At 38.9% G+C, this 19,845-nt stretch overlaps 1 protein-coding gene across 1 annotated transcript; it reads left to right on the top strand.

Moving 5' to 3' along the window:
* The first annotated feature begins 7,637 nt into the window (after positions 1-7,637).
* On the top strand, positions 7,638-9,750 carry LOC139727569 (uncharacterized). The gene has a single exon (XM_071638554.1). The coding sequence runs from the start codon at positions 7,638-7,640 to the stop codon at positions 9,159-9,161; it is 1,524 nt and encodes a 507-aa protein (XP_071494655.1). The 3' UTR covers positions 9,162-9,750.
* The last annotated feature ends 10,095 nt before the right edge of the window (positions 9,751-19,845 follow it).

Below are 19,845 nucleotides of genomic sequence, written 5' to 3'. Positions count from 1 at the left end.
CATCATATCCGCGATCTTTTAGCAACAAGAAACGTTCATGTGAAAAAAAAAACAGAGCCCCCCTTCCTGATTTATTTCAGGTTAAACAAAATACACGCGTCTCGAAAGTGGAGAGAAAGTCATATTGTGTTGTTCCACGTCAATCGAAATCATATCGGTTGCAATTCATGACACTTGACCTGAGCGAACAGCAGCTGCGGAAAACCCGTCAACATTTCTGACTCCATGGGGTCTCTCCTAGGAAATACAACTCTAAAATCAAATGGGAAGGGAAACTCCCTTTTATTCATTTCATTTCATTCTAAAGCCATTCGTTCATTTTTCGGATTCTAAAGGGAACCTCCAGTTTGCGTTCATATTCACATTGATTAGAAAAAGGGGAATGCAAACAAACTGAAAAAGTATAGTATAGACTTTTTTCTAGTAAAATTGAGAACGCACTTAAAAGATAGAAAAATATGGAATTTTGAAGTATTACATGTTTTCGCAAAGCTATGATATCGGTAATAGTGAATTAAAGTGATGGAATTAGAAAAGGTGATGATGTTATCGTTGCCTCACAAATCTGCCATTAATGTGATCGTAGAATCATGATTAAATCTGTCTTTACTTTATAATCCAGCAAATTTGAACACCATCATCTTTGCAAAATGATCTTTGACAACTCGTTTCGATTATAATGATATCATGATTTTATATAAACAATTATCTTGTATGTACAGGTTGCAATGATTATTCTTTTTGAATTCAAGGACACTTAAGAAAGGTTTGTTCAGGCGAATAAGAGATGTATTTAATATACAGGGTATACTGACAGCATTTATTTACAAATATTATTATTTAACATGGGAGAGCAAGCATTTCTGCCCGCTTATCATGTTACCAGAAATGTTTTTGAAATTTTCAGTTTATTGCTATTCATTCTAACCTGTTGATGACGGTCCGATTTTGCTATAACGAGCGATTCCCAAACACAGCTGCAGAAGTGTGCTCTTGGCGAGACTTTAGAGGGGTAACGTTAAACGCGTTGTGTAAGATTGACTAAAATGTAAACAGTAACCTTCTTCAGACAACATTCCCATTTCTATCCACGGACAGAATTATGTAAGCAACAATGTTTACATGATCATTCTCAAAACTTGAATTTGAATGATCATTTCATTTGCAAATGGCCTTTACCAATATCTGTCAGATACAAGGAGAACCTTTGGAATTTTAATAAACAGTAAATTTCGTATTTAGTCTAAATTTCGTGAAACCTCCCGTGTTCAGCTTATTTGAAGCTACTATTATCACAGATTCAATTTGAACTCGTGTCTTTAATGTCTACGTGTCCCCTTACATTCTTTTTTTTTTTTTTTGCAGGGTTGCGAGGAAGGTCCTACATGTTGGGACATATGGCGCTATGTAGTTATGAACTCAGAATGGAACAAGACTACGTAATCAGCTGGGGGTCAAACAAAACCTCCAAGTCCTTTGATGAATAACAAAACTTAACAAAACCGAACAAAATATCCTAGGGCAGGAGACAATAACCCCACCCCCTCACTGACAATCACGCAGTCTCGAGCTCTTTTTCTTTGAGCGCGCACAATCACCTAATCCCCTCTTCACCATGCGGGCACTTCGCCCTTTACTGTCGAATTGGAATTCGTCTACTCGTAGTGTAGATACATTTGTATGTACATGATATTAAAAACCAAGATTTTTAAACTTTCCGATTAATATGTAGACGACTTGTGAACGTATGGATTCGAGAAAGATTCAATTTCAGTGCTTCGCACAGACACACGGGGCCAAGTGGGCGTAAACCTTCTATTCGGCGGGTATAATCAGCCGTCTGACGACTCCACAGCCGCTCCGTAGCAACGCCCTAGCAACCGCGGGTCACAGATCAACGACTTTAGCCCCCCATACAAAGATCGATGAAGGGGGACCAAAGCGCAGTGCACGTAAAACTTTGCGGCCGACATTGGCTTGTGCAAAGTGAACGGTCGGACGCACACTTCATTCCACGCCCGAGTCGTCCGGGGCAGGACACTCGTCGTTCCGCTGTCTGTATGAACCGACGTCGATCATCGGTAGTTTACAGCGTGATGAATTCCCCACTTATTACCACCGTCTGATGATTTCTTGGTCAGGGACTCTCCAAACTTTAAAGCAGACATACTTCTGGAAACAAAACTTGGAATATTTTCCTTCATTAGCAAGACCGACGTGCACGGTTTACGCGACATTATCACAGGTGAGTCAACTTGAATAGCCCGTGCCGCGAGGCTCAAGCTTGTTGAAGTCACGTTTTTTCTGAAGTGTATCAACTCAGAGATATGCGATCTCACGTCAAATTCTAATTTCGTCACTGATTAAGGAAAATGAAAAAAATGATGGTATGAAAAGAAGCCGTTTACAAGAGTTCCCTTTCTGCAATTTAAAATTCATGCAGCCATACAACGTATACTTTAGACAGGGAGCATATACTGTGAAGGTTTAGCTGTTTACTATATCCTGTACAGGCAAGTACATAAATTTGGGCCTCTTGTTTACATTTACCTGTCATACAGAATATAATGTGTAGTTATAACCGACGGTTTGCCATTCGAGATCCACTATTCTTCTTTAAAATTGCATGATATCTGATATAAACGTCCATGGTTTGTATTATATTTCTTTAGCTAGTCACATGTTAAGTTTTCTTCTGTCTTTTTGATTTGTGCAATATTGGGTTTCTTCTTATTCTTCATCCTTTCGATCTTGCTCTCGCTCTATTTCTGTATTAATCTTTGTTATTTCCTTGTTCTGTTTCGTGTTACGACAGTGTATATAACGTCAATTCAATCTTGTTACTCGGTGTACTGTTTATTTTGCCCTATTTTGTGGAACACAAAAGCCGTGCGTGTCGGCGTTCTATGTTATAGGTTGCGGACAACAGAATAATTCTGATCTTACTTTTTCTAGAAAAATAATGACAAAATTTCCGTGTCAGGAATGCGTCGCTAACTTTAGTTTTGTGGAATAAAGAAATAGACAAAGAAATGTTTGAACAGAGGAAAAATACCATGATAACAATAAATGTATACATGTAATGTGTGTGTGTTCAAGTGTATGTGTATGTTATGAAGAGTTTAAATGCAAAAACCGATATTAACACCATTTGAATTAATTAACTTGAGATTTTTTAGATTGAAGCTCCTGAAAAACAAAGACAATAATCAAAATTTATGTGAGAATCTTTAATATACAGACAATTACGGAAAATACTGAAAATATTTCTTGTTATGACCTTCATGAAAAACATTGAAAATGACATTTATCAGTTTCTGCATTCAAACTCTTCTTGCATATGATTATATCATATTGTTATTTATACTCTTGTACATAGGCCCTACACACACAACTCGAGAATACATGTACATGTTATAATTATATGACTTTTCCATGTATTGGCTATTAATTCTATCGTTTAATATTTATTTATGTAAATAGCATTGTACATGGGTATTGTGTATATTTATATATAACACATATAATTCACGTTAAGATAATATTTGTAGGCCTGCCTACATATACGCGTAGTATACTGTAATACTAAAATTTGTATATATACAGATCTGAGCATCATGTGCGTATCTTTGGAACTCTCTTCGTGAAGTCGTAAGTTGAAATACGCATCAACTATAGCGTGCGAACGAATTGCAACACAGTGTGTGCTTTGCGTCAATTTCTATTTCAAAAGAATTCCAATTTGCCAACAACGACTGTAGCTCCGGGACAGGAATTATACCGTGAGCCATTTAGGTGGATGATCCGCCCGCGAGAACAAACTAATTGTCTCTCTTCGAATGTGCGGGCTTTAGACAGCTTAGTCCTCTCTCCGCCATGTTAGATGGCGAATAGTTACATTCACTGTGATGAATGGAGGTTACATCTGCGTAAAAAGAGGTATTAGATTGTCCATATTCTCTTGCATCCAGACAGACATTATTAATTATAATTTTGTGTAGTATCGTTATGTGCGTTTGTGTAAACCTTTTGTTCTGTATTTATATTGCAAAATTTGCTAATGGTAAATTAGTGCCAGGGAAAACAGTAGCATGTTTGGATCGATAGTTTCGTTGTTTCATACAGAGTGTAGGCCCTAAATCATATATCATCATTATATTTCGCAATAAGGAGAAAAAAATCGACAGATGGACAGACAGATTAACACCCGCACACACACACACATACACACACACACACACACACACACAAACAGGCAAATCGCGACAAGCCCATCTCATACCTCTGAATATCATGTAAGGAGAAACGATTCCTTAGCTTTTATCCTCATTCATAATTTGTAATAAGCGTCCAAATGTTTGCTTTGAACAAAATGCACGAGAGTATAGAAGAACGTCGATACAGAGATCATAAGGCTGAACATTATTATACCGCCACCCCCCCCCCTTTTTTTTAGCATTGGCCTCGCGGCGCCACACATCCACCATTCTCTTTCTTCCATCCTATCTACAATAACAGCGATGCTCATCCCTCACGGCCAAATTGTAATTATCCCAGTGTATAATGAATGTTTCAATAATACATAAAGGCCTGACGTGGTTATCTTATACGCTACAGTATAACCTTTAATAAGTAAATTGATGGTGTCTAAAGCAGGTGCTCGGTGCATGTATGAGTATATGTGCATTTGTTGCGAACTGAATTGATAAGAACATGTGGCGGGGATACGGCAATTAGTTTGATTAGAAAAAGCCAGGATTGAACAAATTTAAAGGAACAGTTTACCACTAAAGTGTCTGATGATTAGTATCAAATTAAGGCTTTTCTGTAGATCGCCATTTTATTCTATTTGACTCTGCGTATCTAATCATTTATATACACAACTGTACCTTTTGGGTCGGATATAAACAAAATGATGTTTCCATTAATTAAACCACTATATTATGATTATGTAACCTCATATTGACGGTAATAATGATAATGACGACGTAATGATAATGATAATAATGAATAATCATTGATTCAGAGTGATAATGCTAATAGCAATAATGATAGGGAATAATTCATCTTCATCACAATACGTATAATAAACAAAATAATGAATTATATGCGTTTTTTTGGGGGGGGGGGGGGTGGGGGATCATCTATTGCCCTGATGGGATGAAGACAATGGTGACAATAACACTTCCGGTCTCGATATCATCCATATCGTGTGTAGTTTATGTATACGACTATGTACATGTATGTATCGCCTCCAGAATTGAAATGAACACCAGCATATTGTATTTCATATACTCTAGGATACTGCTACAATAATATATAATTCGGTTATCTTCTGCATTATCACAATCATTGTCATCGTTGTCTATAACAAATATCCATCTTGCCATAGCGATTATGGTAAAGTCGTGCTAATGATATAATCGCTGTCTTTCGTCTATTGATGACCTATCCTGTTTGAAAATGGTTAATGTGACGATAACCTAGCAACACACCCCCCAAAAAAGGAAGGAAGAAAGAAAGAAAACAAAAACAACCCAACAAAACCATCATGAAACGGTTTTTTCCCCAAGTAAAGAAATAGTCCTTTTTTCTGCTTAGGCCGAACAACCCCAATAAAAGACAAGAAATACGATGGTATCAATGTGTGCTCTAGCAAAATGTGACTAAGTTTTGAAGGCGTCACTGTAATCGGTTCATTTAGCCTACTTTGATTGCTTTCTCATCTGATGGTTCGTGCGATTTATCTATAGACTTCTAAGAGTTTAATCTGTGAAAGGTAAAACGAAAATAATAAAACAGCACATCTAACCCCAAATCGTAACAGTTTCTTACATTGGTGGTAACATTTGAAGCAGAAAGAATAGAAGAAGTTGTAATGGTATGTACAGTAAAAGTGATGTAAAAAGTAGTGTAAGAAGAAGTGGTTATGCAAAATGGTGATGTTTGTTTGTAGTGCGCATTCATATAACTATCCCAGACATGCTCGTTAATTATGCCCTTTTACGTCAGTATTACAACATACGAATCGAGCGATGTTTCATACGGCAATGGCGATTTCCAATCAGTGTGTGTGGAAAAAAAAGAGAGTTAACCGCCATTTCGGGCATGAGCAGAAAACGTCATATACGTAGCAGACGACAGCGAAATCAGCGTTACCGACCGAATTATCGATTCCACGATCACTCTTTTGAAGACTGATATTGCGTGCAAGGTCACCCTCTTGGGCGGGTTTTGGCTTCATGATCGATTACCTTTAGCTCTCGATTCACAGGGCCATTGATCGCTGAATTTGTTTGAGGTAAACCGCAATCGCAGACTATTCGTGTAAATTGTATGAGCAGGTGCATAATCAACTATGGAGTTCAATAAAGAACAATAATCGCATGGAGGGATATGTGACCATTAACTTATTTTATACCACTTGACAGAAATATTCAAAATACCACAATCCACAATTTGTATTTATCATGTTCATACGAATATTTCTGAATATCATTCAAAATGGACAGGAAAGTAACTTTCATAACATCCAATTTCCTTCTTTCCTTTCTTTTAATCCACAGGTCTTTTGGAGACCAGTTGAAGTTTCGTCCCTATGTTTCCGGTAACGCATGCAAGAAGGAGCATCAAGACTTAGTGACTCTCCACCCATCGATCACATTCAAAACATTAGCTTTGAGCTGTGGCATAAAACGTTGAGCTGTGACGTTCAGCTGTTGCCAGAAACAATCCGACTGCGTGTGGCAAGATGGCCGCTGAAAGGATGACAGAGATAGCTGTTACTCATTAATATATGAGAAACGTTGCGAGGAACCCATTTAGAAGGATTCTGCATCGTCAATGACGGATTAACGGACTTCAATACAGCTCTGGTCAGGGTCAGCGTTACGCATCAGCAACAGCTTTTAGACTTTCGAAGCCTTCTGTCTAAATAATTCAGTGGCTCTACTATTACTGTTTTGATTACTCTCATTGTATTGGTATCATATACTCGGGGACTGACAATACAACTGGGAAAAGCCTTTACGAAGAGATTCGATTCCTGATATATTGTGCGAGATGAGCTGAGTTTAGTTTATTAAGTGTAGTGCATGAGGTCTCGACGTTAGAGTTCCTGTCGTTTCCGGGAGGCGAAGTGTCTGGACTATTGGCCGAGTACACTACGTGGCGAGCTGTGACACTACCCTGAAGTTGGCGTCTCTTTTGAAAGACTCTTTCATACAATCGAACTGTTTTGTTCTGAAGGATCTGCGTTTTACTGCGAAGACAAACAACAGTACAAGACTCGATTGTACGAATCCCGCGAGATTCCCCCGTTACTATTTGCTCTTCGTTCCCTCTGTTTGGTGATGTCCTTATAAAAGCGGGTACAAGGACTACGGGCTTCCACTGCTCCTTGCTAATCAATTATGCGCATCTCTATGATATACTGCATTACGTCATCAATGAAGTGCCACTGCAAACACTGCTGTTCACTTTGTTAAGCTTTTTGAAAGATTATTAAAGAGACTTCTTCGTTGACTATGTAAACATACTTACAACAACGCTTATCTGATATTGCCACTCATCCCGCACTTTATCTTCATAGCAAGGGACAAAAATTACAGTTCGAGCAGAAAGGCAGTTACGAAAACATGTCGACCGCAGCGACGACACGAAGACCCCGGAGCGTCAGTGCGCGTATCGGCAGAGGACTTCGCGCCAGCTGGAATACCACCATACCGCTCGGGAACTCACAAATTCACCCCTCCGAATCCCGGGGATACATAGTTGACTCCAATTTTCTTATCCCGCGCGTGCGCGACCTGGAATCGGAGTTCCAGCGCGAGCTCGGAAAATGTCTATTCGAGAGAACGGTGCAGTTTGCCGAGGAAGGGGCAGCGGCCGAGGCCTTACCGACGCAAAGAGACTCCAACAACAACGTTGGTACCCCGAAGAGCAATCGGTCAGTGTCTGTTCACGATTTGAGTTCCTTCAGTTCTGGAGCGGGAGCGAATCGCGAGTCGATGAGATTCTTTGATAGCAGACGATACCTCAATGTCAGACCCACGCGATGCACGTCCGCACTCGTGCAGAAGAACGAACGGTTCGACACGTATTTTGTCAGAGGAACTCTGGATAAGTACGCCGTCGCCAACGCTATGGGTCCGATGACGTCCCCGCACCCTGCGATCGGAAAAGACTTGCATCGTGTGCAGATTGCCAGTAAGGACAACTTGAGACCGTTCTCTGTTCGGGAAGCCTTCACGGACAGAGAGAAGGAGGAGGCGCCGGAAGAGTATTGGAAGCAGAAGGCCATCGAGGAGAAGGAGAGAAAGGAAGCCGAGGAGAAGGCGAGGAAGGAAGCCGAAGAGAGGGCGAGAATTGAGGCCATCGAGCGGGAAAAACGGGAGAGGGAAGAGGAGAAACTTAGGTTGATTGAGGAGGCGAGAGCGCGGAAGGAAGCCGAGGAACTCCTGGCGTTCGCGCGCGCGGAAACGGAAGTGATCAAGGCTCAGCTAAACGAAGTTGAAAAAGCGCGAGACGAGGCGTTGACGAAATTAGAAACTCTGTCCACAATGTCAACGACTTCCAAAGGCAAGGGAAAGAAAGGAAAGTCGAGTGGCAAAGGAGGCAAAGGCAAAGGCAAGGGTAAAGGGAAGAAAGGGAAAGGGGATACCTCGGATGCAAATTCAGACGTTAGTAGCGTGTCCAGGAAAAAGGCGGGAAAGACAATTTTGAAGAGCGGCGACACAGACGACAACTCGAGTACGACGGACAGTAAGAAAGTGACTTTTAAGGAAAAGCTTGTTAGTACGAAGGCGATAAGCCCCAGGGGGAATCGGGCCAAGTCGCCGAAGTCTGGCGGGAAAAAGAAAAATTTCCCGGGGAGTTCCAGGAGCAAAAGCGGCAGCGCGAAGGTGAAAGGAAAGAAAAAGAAGAAGAAATCCCCGGAACCCCCTCCCGTTGAGGAAGCGCCACCACCGCCGGTGGTAGAGGAACCGCCTCCTGTCGTTAGTCTGGAGGAAAAACTACCGAAGAAGCCCAAACCAATAGTCTTGGACCAGCCGCCAATGTTTTGCTTAGCCACTGATTATAAGACCCGGCAACAAGTTGTTGAGGAATGGCTCTATCTAAGATCCTGCAGCGCGTATCCAACAGATATGCCCCTTGAATGAGGATATTCGATCGACTCAGAACGATATATCGATCGTCATTGACAAAGAGAAACGTCTTTTACAAAGACAAATGTCACGCAGCTAGCAAACAATAACTGAATGTTCAATCGTAATCAAGTATGGATGATGGAACAGAATGTATTGTTTAAAACAGAAAAGACAAACATTGAAGCTAAAGTACTAGTTACCTCAGCCATGTTGTCTATTGGACTTGTGTAGGATTGACATTCGAACGATGTGGGTCTGATTATTTTAGAAATCCATATGGGACCTGTACGAGTTTCAAAGTAAATACGTATTCGAAGACTATCGTAAAGGCATACACGATTATGGAGGTACACTCTACGAACTTCGCAGAACGCAATTACTGTATTAAATTCTCGGCATTTGTCGCGAATAATAATAGTGTTTTCTCTATAAACCACCAATATGCACCTGAAAATCAGTCCTCCTTGATAACGTCACCAAAACTCGGTCATCGTCTGAATTCGAGGCAGTTCCCTGTGCATATAGCATCACGCCATGATATAGGGTTTTGTATTAATTGGATGAAATACACCTGCCTAACTCAATCTATATCAATATTCTTGTGATAAACCATTATGTAAATATTTTGCTGTACCATCAATGGAGACATATTTGGTTGGTATAGCTTTTGTAGAAAAAAAAACTGGCCCGATTTGAACGAGGTAATGATATGCTGAAATAAAGTTTGTGGGTATGGTATAGGTGACATGTAATTTTGCTATACCTGCACAATATGCATGGTATGACGAGATGAAGGAGAAAATGTGTGTCTCACCTTGAAATGCTACTTTTATACATGTATTGGTTAAAAAAGCAGGGTGACAAATGTTTTTGTGTATTCCAGATATCATACGAGATAGAGACGTGCATCAGCACAAAATCCAGAATATCATTACTGTAGTATGTCGTCTAGGCACTTAATCATAGGATCCTCAGTTCGAGTTCTTGTCGTAGATCACCCTCTCGAGACAGGATGATTTTCTCAAAACGTTCCTCATGACCCAAGGGCAGTGGCGTATCCAGGGAAAACGGCGCCCGGGGCAAGCGCGAAAATTGCGTCCCTAATTTCTGAAAAAGACTAGCGTTCAACCCCAACCCGGTCCCGGTATGGACTTTAAGCAAAGTCCACATGATATGCTTTTCAAGCCCTTAAAAGGGGTCTTTTGAAAGTGATTTAAATGTAATGAATTTTGATAAATTTTGGCGAGCGAGCGCAGCGAGCGAGCCGAAAATTTTTGTATTTCAGCTGACAAAACATGTAATTCTTGTCATTTTTTGCTTATCAAATCTTACAATTCTAATCAAGATAGTGACGGCCTTATAGATAACGATTTATCTATACCAAGAAACTGAGTACTTTAAAAAATATTCTAAATCAGGGGGGCATTTCATGAAGCATTTTGTCTGACAACTTGTCGGACAAAATTTGCTCTCAGCCAATCAGAAGCAAGGATTTCAGTAGCTTTTAACAGTTTGTCAGACGAGATATCTGACAAATTGCTTCATGAAATGTCCCCCATGTACGCGCGAGTGAGCCGAAATTTGTATATTTCCGCGTCATCATGACGTTTTGTTCTCATCTCCTTTTTGTTTTGATAAATTTTGGCGGGCGATCGCAGCGAGCGAGCAGAAAATTTTTGTATTTCAGCTTACAAAGCATGGAACTCTTGTCATTTTTTACTTATCAAATCTTACAATTCTAATCAAGATATAGTGACGGCCTTATAGATAACGATTTTTACCAACAAACTGAAGACTTGAAAAAATACTCTAAATTAGTACGAGTGAGTGAGCCGAAATTTGTATATTTCTGCGTCATCATTACGTTTTGTTTTTATCTCCTTTTTGTTTTGATAAATTTTGGCGAGACGAGCGAGCGCAGCGAGCGAGCCGAAAATTTTTGTATTTCAGCTTACAAAACATGGAACTCTTGTTATTTTTTGCTTATCAAATCTTACAATTCTAATCAAGATATAGTGACGGCCTTATAGATAACGATTTTTACCAACAAACTGAGGACTTGAAGAAATACTAGAAAATAAATTAGTACGAGTGAGTGAGCCGAAATGTGTATATTTCCACGTCATCATTACGTTTTGTTCTTATCTTGTTTGATTTTTTTTGGCGCCCCCCCGTATTTTTGAAACCGTTGGCGCCTCCTTTTGATCCAATTGGCGATCGCTTCAGAACGAAAGAAATTGCAGCCGCTGCTCCGTGAAACATTTTGCCTCCTTAACATAAAATGACATGTGTGAACACAATAGACATTGTCATTTTGTCCGCGCCATCATCACATTTTGTTCTCACCTTCTTCTTCTATATAAAATTTAGAGAGCGAGCGCAGCGAGCGAGCCGAAAATTGTTGTATTTCAGCTTACATAACATGGAATTCTTGTGTGAACACAATAAACATTGTCATTTTGTCCGAGTCATCATTATGTTTTGTTTTTATCTTTTTGATTTGGTTTTCTGCCCCCCCCCCCCACACACCATTCTTCCTCCCCCCTCCCCCCCCCCCTCCCCCTTCCGGTGAGTTGTTTCTTCTTCTTCTTCTACTTCTTCTTTTTTTCTTTTTCTTTTTTTCCTTTTTTCTTCTTTTTTTTTTTTCTTTTTTCTTCTTTTTTTTTTTGCGCCCCCAAGGAGTGGCGCCCGGGGCACGTGCCCCCCTTGCCCCCCCCCCCCTAGATACGCCACTGCCCAAGGGCGAAAGTTATTGCTCAAAGATGCTTGGGATAATAATGCAAGTTTCCTTCTATATAAGATCTGCTAACACAGGGTTTAAGTATGCGACTATCGCCGACTATCATTACTCCGTAAAAACAAAAAATCGTTAAAATTACGAAACCAGATAATGACGTAATAGATGTAGATTACTGCTTAATGTTGCTCTATTTTGATACTGTGATCAGGCAACAGGAAAGAATTTCTTGAAGGAGTTACACACAACGTTAAAATGTTCAACCATGTTCAAATGTGGTCCTTTTTTGGTAACTGTGTTGCTTCGAAAAGGGCGAACGATCTATCATGTTCTTTGAACATGTTGAAGCTACATGTATTTACCATACCTACATGTTCATATCATTTTCGTTGGTCAACTCAGCGATTACCGGTACAATTTGTATAGAGTTTAATATCAGTTGAGTAAGAACGGCATGATTTGGCTTAAAGAGGTTTAACACTACGGCATTACACCGGGATATCGACATTTCTAAGTTGTCCTCATTGAAAATTGAATTAGCTTTCCCGCGCGTCAGTAATCGCTGACGTGATTTCATATTTTACTTAACAATGTTTATGACCACGCAGACAGAATGAAAGTAATTGATCTATACTAAGATTAATGCCCTCGTCACCCATGGAGTACAATTTGAACAGATATTGTTTTATTAATTTGAAGTTTTATCTGCATCCCCCTAAACTTGTGCAACAGGGTTATCTTGGCTTCATCTTATTTTTTTTAATTCTTTTTATACGTTGACCGGATGTTTGTTATGAGATTACTTGGTGCTAGTAAAAATTATGATAAGGTCATGGGCTGAGGTCGTCTGTTTCGATCACACCATCGTAGACACGTGTATTCTGTAATTTACTCACGAGTATACAAATTGATAAGGTGGTTAAAATTGATCTGATGGAATGACGCCATTTTGTACAGCAAACGAACAACCGTGACAACTAAAGACTGTCATAAAAACGCATAGAATATACGTGTTAAGTATTTAGACAAGAAAACGTGATATAGTGAGGCCTAATAAGTACTGTAGTTGTATGACAGTAGTGGGCAGTACACGTGTTACGTCGTATACTTACGTGTATAAGGTGATCTCTCTTAATTTTGAAGGAGGGGCGCATACCAACGTGTGCTTCATATTTTCCCCTTTTTTACACGTCTTAATTAGAGGCGTTAGTGTCAATTTCATACGATGTAATATTTCTCTTTCGCGAACATATCTAATTTTTCCTGTAATGTTATAATGATCATGATTCGAATTCACCTGCAATTTCCCTCTGATAAACTAAATCGAACAAGTCGGAACTTGATGGAAAATTGCAGATCAAACTTAACTTATGCAAGTTTGATAGCGATTCAGGCAACTTCGAAAATAACGATAAATCTGTGTTCACCTCATTGTAGAGTTAATAATCTCGCAAGCCCTTCGATATACGACACATTCTAATGTGCTTGACTATGCAAGTTAAAGGACAGTTGATAATACTGTGAACTAACGCAGGATAGAGTCTTACAGAGTATATGTCAGATAAAAAATATTTCCCCCGCCAAAATCATCATTAGGATTTTGCCTGTTTAATTCAGTAAAATGATGTCATGAGTGACAGAAATATTCTGATAGAGAGTTGTAATTACATGTATATACAATGTATGATGTTTGATCAACGGGGATGGATGCAATAAATCAAATTTACAAAGAGTACATACAATGTTTGTTTGCCCTTGTTCATGTCGTGTGCATTTATTGTTTTGTTCACATTCCCTTACACATAACCCTTCATATTCATTAACTCGCCTATATTCATTGTATATTCACTATGTATTAATTATATATTCACTATGTATTCATGATATTCACTATACAGGCCTATCAATTAAATCGCCCAGTGCTAATGACGGGTGTCTACGTAATCGCAATATCTTTGTCATCTCAGACCAGCAAACCAGTTTGTCAACTATTCTGTCATCTATGCGCGATTTGGCGCCTTCGCTTCAGTCTTCAACAGTTGAAAGTGCGCTCTGAATTCAAGGTCACACAATCAAACTCGTAACAATAATCATTGATAGCAGCGTGCAATGGTTTCGACTAGCGGACCATTAGCTAATTATTGGACCTGGGGCCCGTTGCATAAAAGTTACTATTATCATGTGATTATGGTAAATTTGCCATTCGATCAATGGTAACTTCCATGGAATTCTTGATTTTGACTGGCTGTTGAGTATTGTTGCCATGGTAGTTACCATTGGATGGCAAAGTTACCACAATTATAGTAACTTTTATGCAACGGGCCTCTGAGGTTAGGATTTCATTTTGTTGGTGTTTCCATGGCAGCTAAAATTCTTAGTGGTTGCCATCCATCTTACGTGACGCGTTATTAGAGGCAACGGAGGCGACTGTTTGGTGATGATAAAAGCAGAAATAAAAGCAATTTTCAAATCCCGGCTTCGACATTCGTCTGAACATGCTCAATACTTGCACTCGGACATACCAGTAGGGCCTATATGGAGAAATTAATCAACTATGCTGTGAAGTGAAAATACATGTACTACCATATGAGTATATGAATATAAGAACGACCCAAGTCCGTGGAAGACCATTTCGAGTACACTAAAAAAAAACTTCATATCTTTTTTATTTGTCCAATAATATTCTATTTAACTGTGATGGGAAGCCAACATTGTATATACAAACTAGAACATAATACTATTATGACAATTGACATTTACATTAATTGTGGAGAGGCCATTTTGTGTGGTGGACTTGGGTCGTTCTTTGATTCATATGGACTTGGGTCGTTCTTCGATTCATATACATGATATTCTGCTATAGAGATGAGAGAAAGATGAGAGAGGGCGCTATAATATGAATGTAAGAATGACCCAAGTCCTTCATTCTTACATTGATATAAGATTTAACTCATTCATTTCAGGCACTTCCGGGGGTAATTAGGATTTGTCATTTATACACAAGATGAGTCCATGCATACGCTACAATTTCCCATGTCAAACTGAATTTGGCCAAAAATTGGACTTGGGTCGTTCTTATATTCAGGTCTTCATATATGGTAGAGGAGCACGATGTATACTTCACATGAAAGTACGTTTGTGTATTTGCAACCTGGGATGTCGAACAATGAGACGCTTTTATCCACTTCAATATCCGATGATGAATACACTACTTGTATTTGCTAAGCTAAGTATACTGTCACTCGTACATCATTTCGTGTATGCCGAATTTCAGATCTATCGATTAAAGGACAAGTTCACCTTCATGGACATATGGGTTGAGTGAATGCAGCAATATTAGTAGAACACATCAGTGAGAGTTTGAGGAAAATCGGACAATCCGTTAAAAAGTTATGAATTTTTGAAGTTTCTGCTCAGTCACGGCTGGATGAAAAGACTATTATAGCTTGTGATGTCACATGAGTACAACGATATAAAGAAAGAATGAAGAAAATTCAACATATTTCCATTTTTCTCGCATAACAGAAGAACACTCGACTTCTCTCTTTCAGAAGGAAGGGGGAATAATATTACCCTTAACATACGTCAGTAGCAAGTCGAAGAACTGTACACTTTATTCGAAAAGTGAAGTTTTGTGATATTCTCTTTTTATTTTCCTTATATAGTTGTACGCATGTGACATCATACACTGTAGTAGTCTTCTCTTGCAGCAGTGACTGCGCAAATATTTAAAAAATTCATAACCTTTGAATGGATTGTCCAATTTTACTCAAACTTTCGCTGATGTGTTCTACTAATATTGCTGCATTCACTCAATTCATATTTATATGAAGTTGGACTTGTCCTTTAATGTCAAAATGGTCTTCATAAATCTAGTGGGTAATCGGTCACTGCGCAGTCGCGCGACTAATGCAGCCTGCGAGGATCGAAATCTTTTATTACCCGCAGTAACGGTACATCAAGTTGATTGATATAACTCCTCAATTTGACTAGCTACCGACGTATCTATAATGAAATGCGTGTGTTTATGCAGATCATAATTTTGATATAACAACTATAGGAACTGCCTTGCATATATTTCGCTGAAACCCTCCACACTCCCTCGGGAGTTTTATTTTCCCCTTCGGGACAATATTTTCCCTCAGCACTGTGCGCTTTGGGAAAATACACTTTACAAGTATTACAGTACACATCTGAAAGGGCAATAGCTGTATACTGCTTATGAATATGAGGATCGATATGCTGCGGCTGCTGCGCTATTGCACTGCACACACACACACACACACACACTTCCTTTGTGAACACGCCCTCAACATGACATGGTAACTGTGTTAAATCTGCTGTGAAGTTCGCCCATTGCGTTTACACAAAGTGTGTGTATGTCTCTCTGTGTGTGTGTGTGTGAGGGTGTGTGTGTGTGTGTATGTGTGTGAGTGGGGCTAACTACATGTATTAAATATGAACAAGAGAACACATTGTTGTTGTTGTGTTTTTTTTTTTTTTTTTTTTTTTGGGGGGGGGAGAGATACACATGTGTTATTGCATATCAATCGACATAAATTTGTTATCACCCATTTCATCGCTTCATAATACGACTCAAAGGTCCCAAGCTATCTAAAGACAGAAAGAGAGAGAGAGAGAGAGAGAGAGAGAGAGAGAGAGAGAGGGGGGGGGGGGGAGTGGTGAAGCAGGTAATAATAAAAAGTACATTGTAAAAGAAAAAACAAACATACATACCAGCAAACTAGTATTTAGACAGTGAGCAGGGTAGGAATCAATAACACACTCGGACTCATTTGGCTCGTATGTATAATGTGAACATAAATGATTTTATTTCACTTGCTGGATAAGTTCCCAGATCTTTTCTCGTCTTTTCTTTTGTTTGGTTTTTTTTTATTCAAAATTCCATAATGTTGTCTATGACAGATTCATAAGAAATCATATCGTATCGAGGATCTGCACCAACTGCCTCCTGAAAGTTCACAAAAGTTTGTCATGCTTCATACACGACCAAAAATCAAGTTTTATTCACAATAGATGCACACCGTGGTTTTTTTCAACCGCCATTCTCACAAAGGACACATACGTCACTCATTCAGACACAAGTTTTGCATCATCCTACTTAAAATTCATAATATTCTTCCTCTTTTTTTAAATCTGGCAAAATACACATTTCTCTTTTTCATTTTCAAGTACTTAGGAATTAAGAAGAGATAGTCCCTTCAGAAGACATATTGTATGGTGCAGTCCTTACAAATATACACACATTGGAAAAACAATAAAATCATCAGAACATGAACTGACCCTGAAAATAACTCGACGCTCACTTCATTATTGTCAAAGTCGTTCAAATAAGCTCACTTAATACACAATATGATACAACTGAATCAAACGCGTTTTGAACCATTTCTAATTTTGTTGAAAGCAGAAATTTTTGACATGAAATCTTTGTTTGGCTCCGAAACTCTAAATTTCATTTGCTTGCATAATATCGACAGCAAAGAATAGTTTCAGGAAATTTGACCATTATTATTCTCATAAATTCAGACATTTGCATACTCAGAACTCATACCTCACGCACACATTTTCACAATTCCTGTGGTCCCTCCCACTCACCCCACTCAAGAAAAGATACCAAAAAAAGTACAATATAGAAACATTAATCGATGCCTTCAATAAAATTTGAAATGGCTCAAACGATGCAATACAGTGCGCTATGTACAAGCGTGTCGATCATGATACGCCGATATAGAAATGTATGTACATTTCCTTTAAATACTCACTATACTCAGTATGTTGAATTCACCTTTCAGGCATAAAGTTATGCGAACAACATGACAAGATTGGTACAAAAATAATTTAGCCAACTTCACTGTCTTTCTGTCTATCTTCCTTTTTTTTCAAATGTTTTTTTCTTTTTTCCCCATTTCCTTCTGGTGGCCTACAATTTGAGACTTTTAGATACACAACAGCATGTGGAATATGACATATAACAATGCCCTCTGGTAGATCATTCCTTTGATCACATCGAAGAGCAAGCGAACGAGAGATTCTTTAACAATACATGGCCCTTTGCAGTCCACACCGACTCCAAACATGCTAGATAAGAGAGATAAATGGCATTATATTCTTCGATCCTAAGGAGTCTTTAAAAAAAGACAAAGATACAATTTTTTATGCTGGCACTATCCAAGGATAGACGGAGTTCCATATGATTCATGATAAAGGAGTACATTCATGTAAATTTCAGGGGAACCACATTTTAACGAGGACCTAAATACAATGAAAATTACTTTGTTATATCAAGTTTTTCACTACATTTGGGTACAAAAACCAAAAATATACAAAGTTTATATATGGACCTAAACACCACAATTATCTTGTTATATCTGGGGGTGTTTCATAAAGCTGTTCTTAAAGTTATGAACACCTACGAACGAATGGTGATCAGATCTTGTGCTGAATTATTGAAATTCTGATAAGCATAGCACATAAGAACTGATCACCGGTCATTCTTAAGTCATTTGTAACTTTAAGAACAGCTTTATGAAACACCACCCTGGTTTCTCATATCTGGGAACAAGAAGCGTAAGAATATAAAGGGTTGGGACCTGCAAAATCCCCTCAGAGGGGTTCTGGTGTATCTGACCTCTCTACTTCACTTATATAATCCATCTGTAGCCACAAGATAAAAAGGCGCCACAAGTGTGTGCGTATGCGCGTGTAATCAATTCAAAAACAAAACCCGACTTCTATGAGCTTTTCACGTGCATCCATAGGCACAGAATGACACGCGAGTGTGCCCATCTACTACATGTGTGAAAGTGCGAATGCGGTGAACAGATGCAGTGAGGGAGTTTTGTGGCAGTGCAAGACATTACATTTACATTTGCTCTGCTTAAGGGGCATTAAGACTTGATTTAAAGTTTTGATATTTCCTGCTTGACTCCATATTCGGAAGCTAGCGGACATCATCGGAAGTACTGGGTTTCTCATCGTCCATCAGAATGATGAAATTCTGTGACCCGACTTCGAGTAATTCTCAATCAAAATATATCATTATTAAGTTATTACTATTACCACCATTATCAGCATCAATTTTATCATTATCATATCTTTCACATGTTATTCAGCATTTCAGCAAAGGTACGTGCAGTACAGGGATAGATACCAAATAAGTACAATACAGAAATTTAAAAGATAAGTAGTGTGTTTGAAATTAGCTTTCATGAAAGCTGCCACAAAATTCTAGAACTCCCTAAAGGACTAAAAAATCCCAAAATCCTCCCATAACAAACAAACAAACGAACAAACAAACAAACAACACATGGGGAAATGCCACGGCCATGATATGGGGGGGGGGGGGAGGGTGTAAAAAGACTAGATATGTACCTGTGACTACAGATGGTACACTCTCATCACAAAAACAAACTCCTTTCGTCCCTTTTTGTGCCTGTCCGCTTCGATGAAAAACAAAGGAAATACAACCGAAACAAATGCACACACCACTTGACCTACACAATTTCTCTGCAGCAAATCAATTCTCGACACCATACACAAAATTCTTCTGCTACTGAGCGGAGACCGAAAGGCGGCCCTAGGCATCATAGGCTGACTCGGCCAATCAACACACATGGATGAATGATGCAGATCATTCTTTTGGTCACATAAACAAAGACATAACACGTAAGACATGATACAAACAATAATACAATTTCTCCTCTCTCTCTCTCTCTCATTTCTTTTCTTTTTATACAATCTTACACACATAGCAAATATTTTGCTATGAAAATATATATGACACACTTGCAAAACAAGACAAAGAAATCTGAAACAAATGAAAGTATATTCCCCTAATATTAACGTTTTGACTATTGTTCGGCTAAAAGTTCTACCCCCCCCCCCAAAAAACAAAAAACAAAAAAAGAATAAAAAACCTGTCACAAAAGCAACAAAACC

This window comes from Diadema antillarum, unplaced genomic scaffold (assembly GCF_040938485.1).
Source record: "Diadema antillarum isolate AM-2024a unplaced genomic scaffold, OU_Dant_1.0 scf00000018, whole genome shotgun sequence".
NCBI classification, from domain to species: domain Eukaryota; kingdom Metazoa; phylum Echinodermata; class Echinoidea; order Diadematoida; family Diadematidae; genus Diadema; species Diadema antillarum.
This window is presented reverse-complemented; position numbering and strand designations above follow the sequence as displayed.

Excerpts from the sequence above, each read along its gene's own strand:
- LOC139727569 (XM_071638554.1), top strand. The coding sequence starts at position 7,638 with ATGTCGACCGCAGCGACGACACGAAGACCCCGGAGCGTCAGTGCGCGT.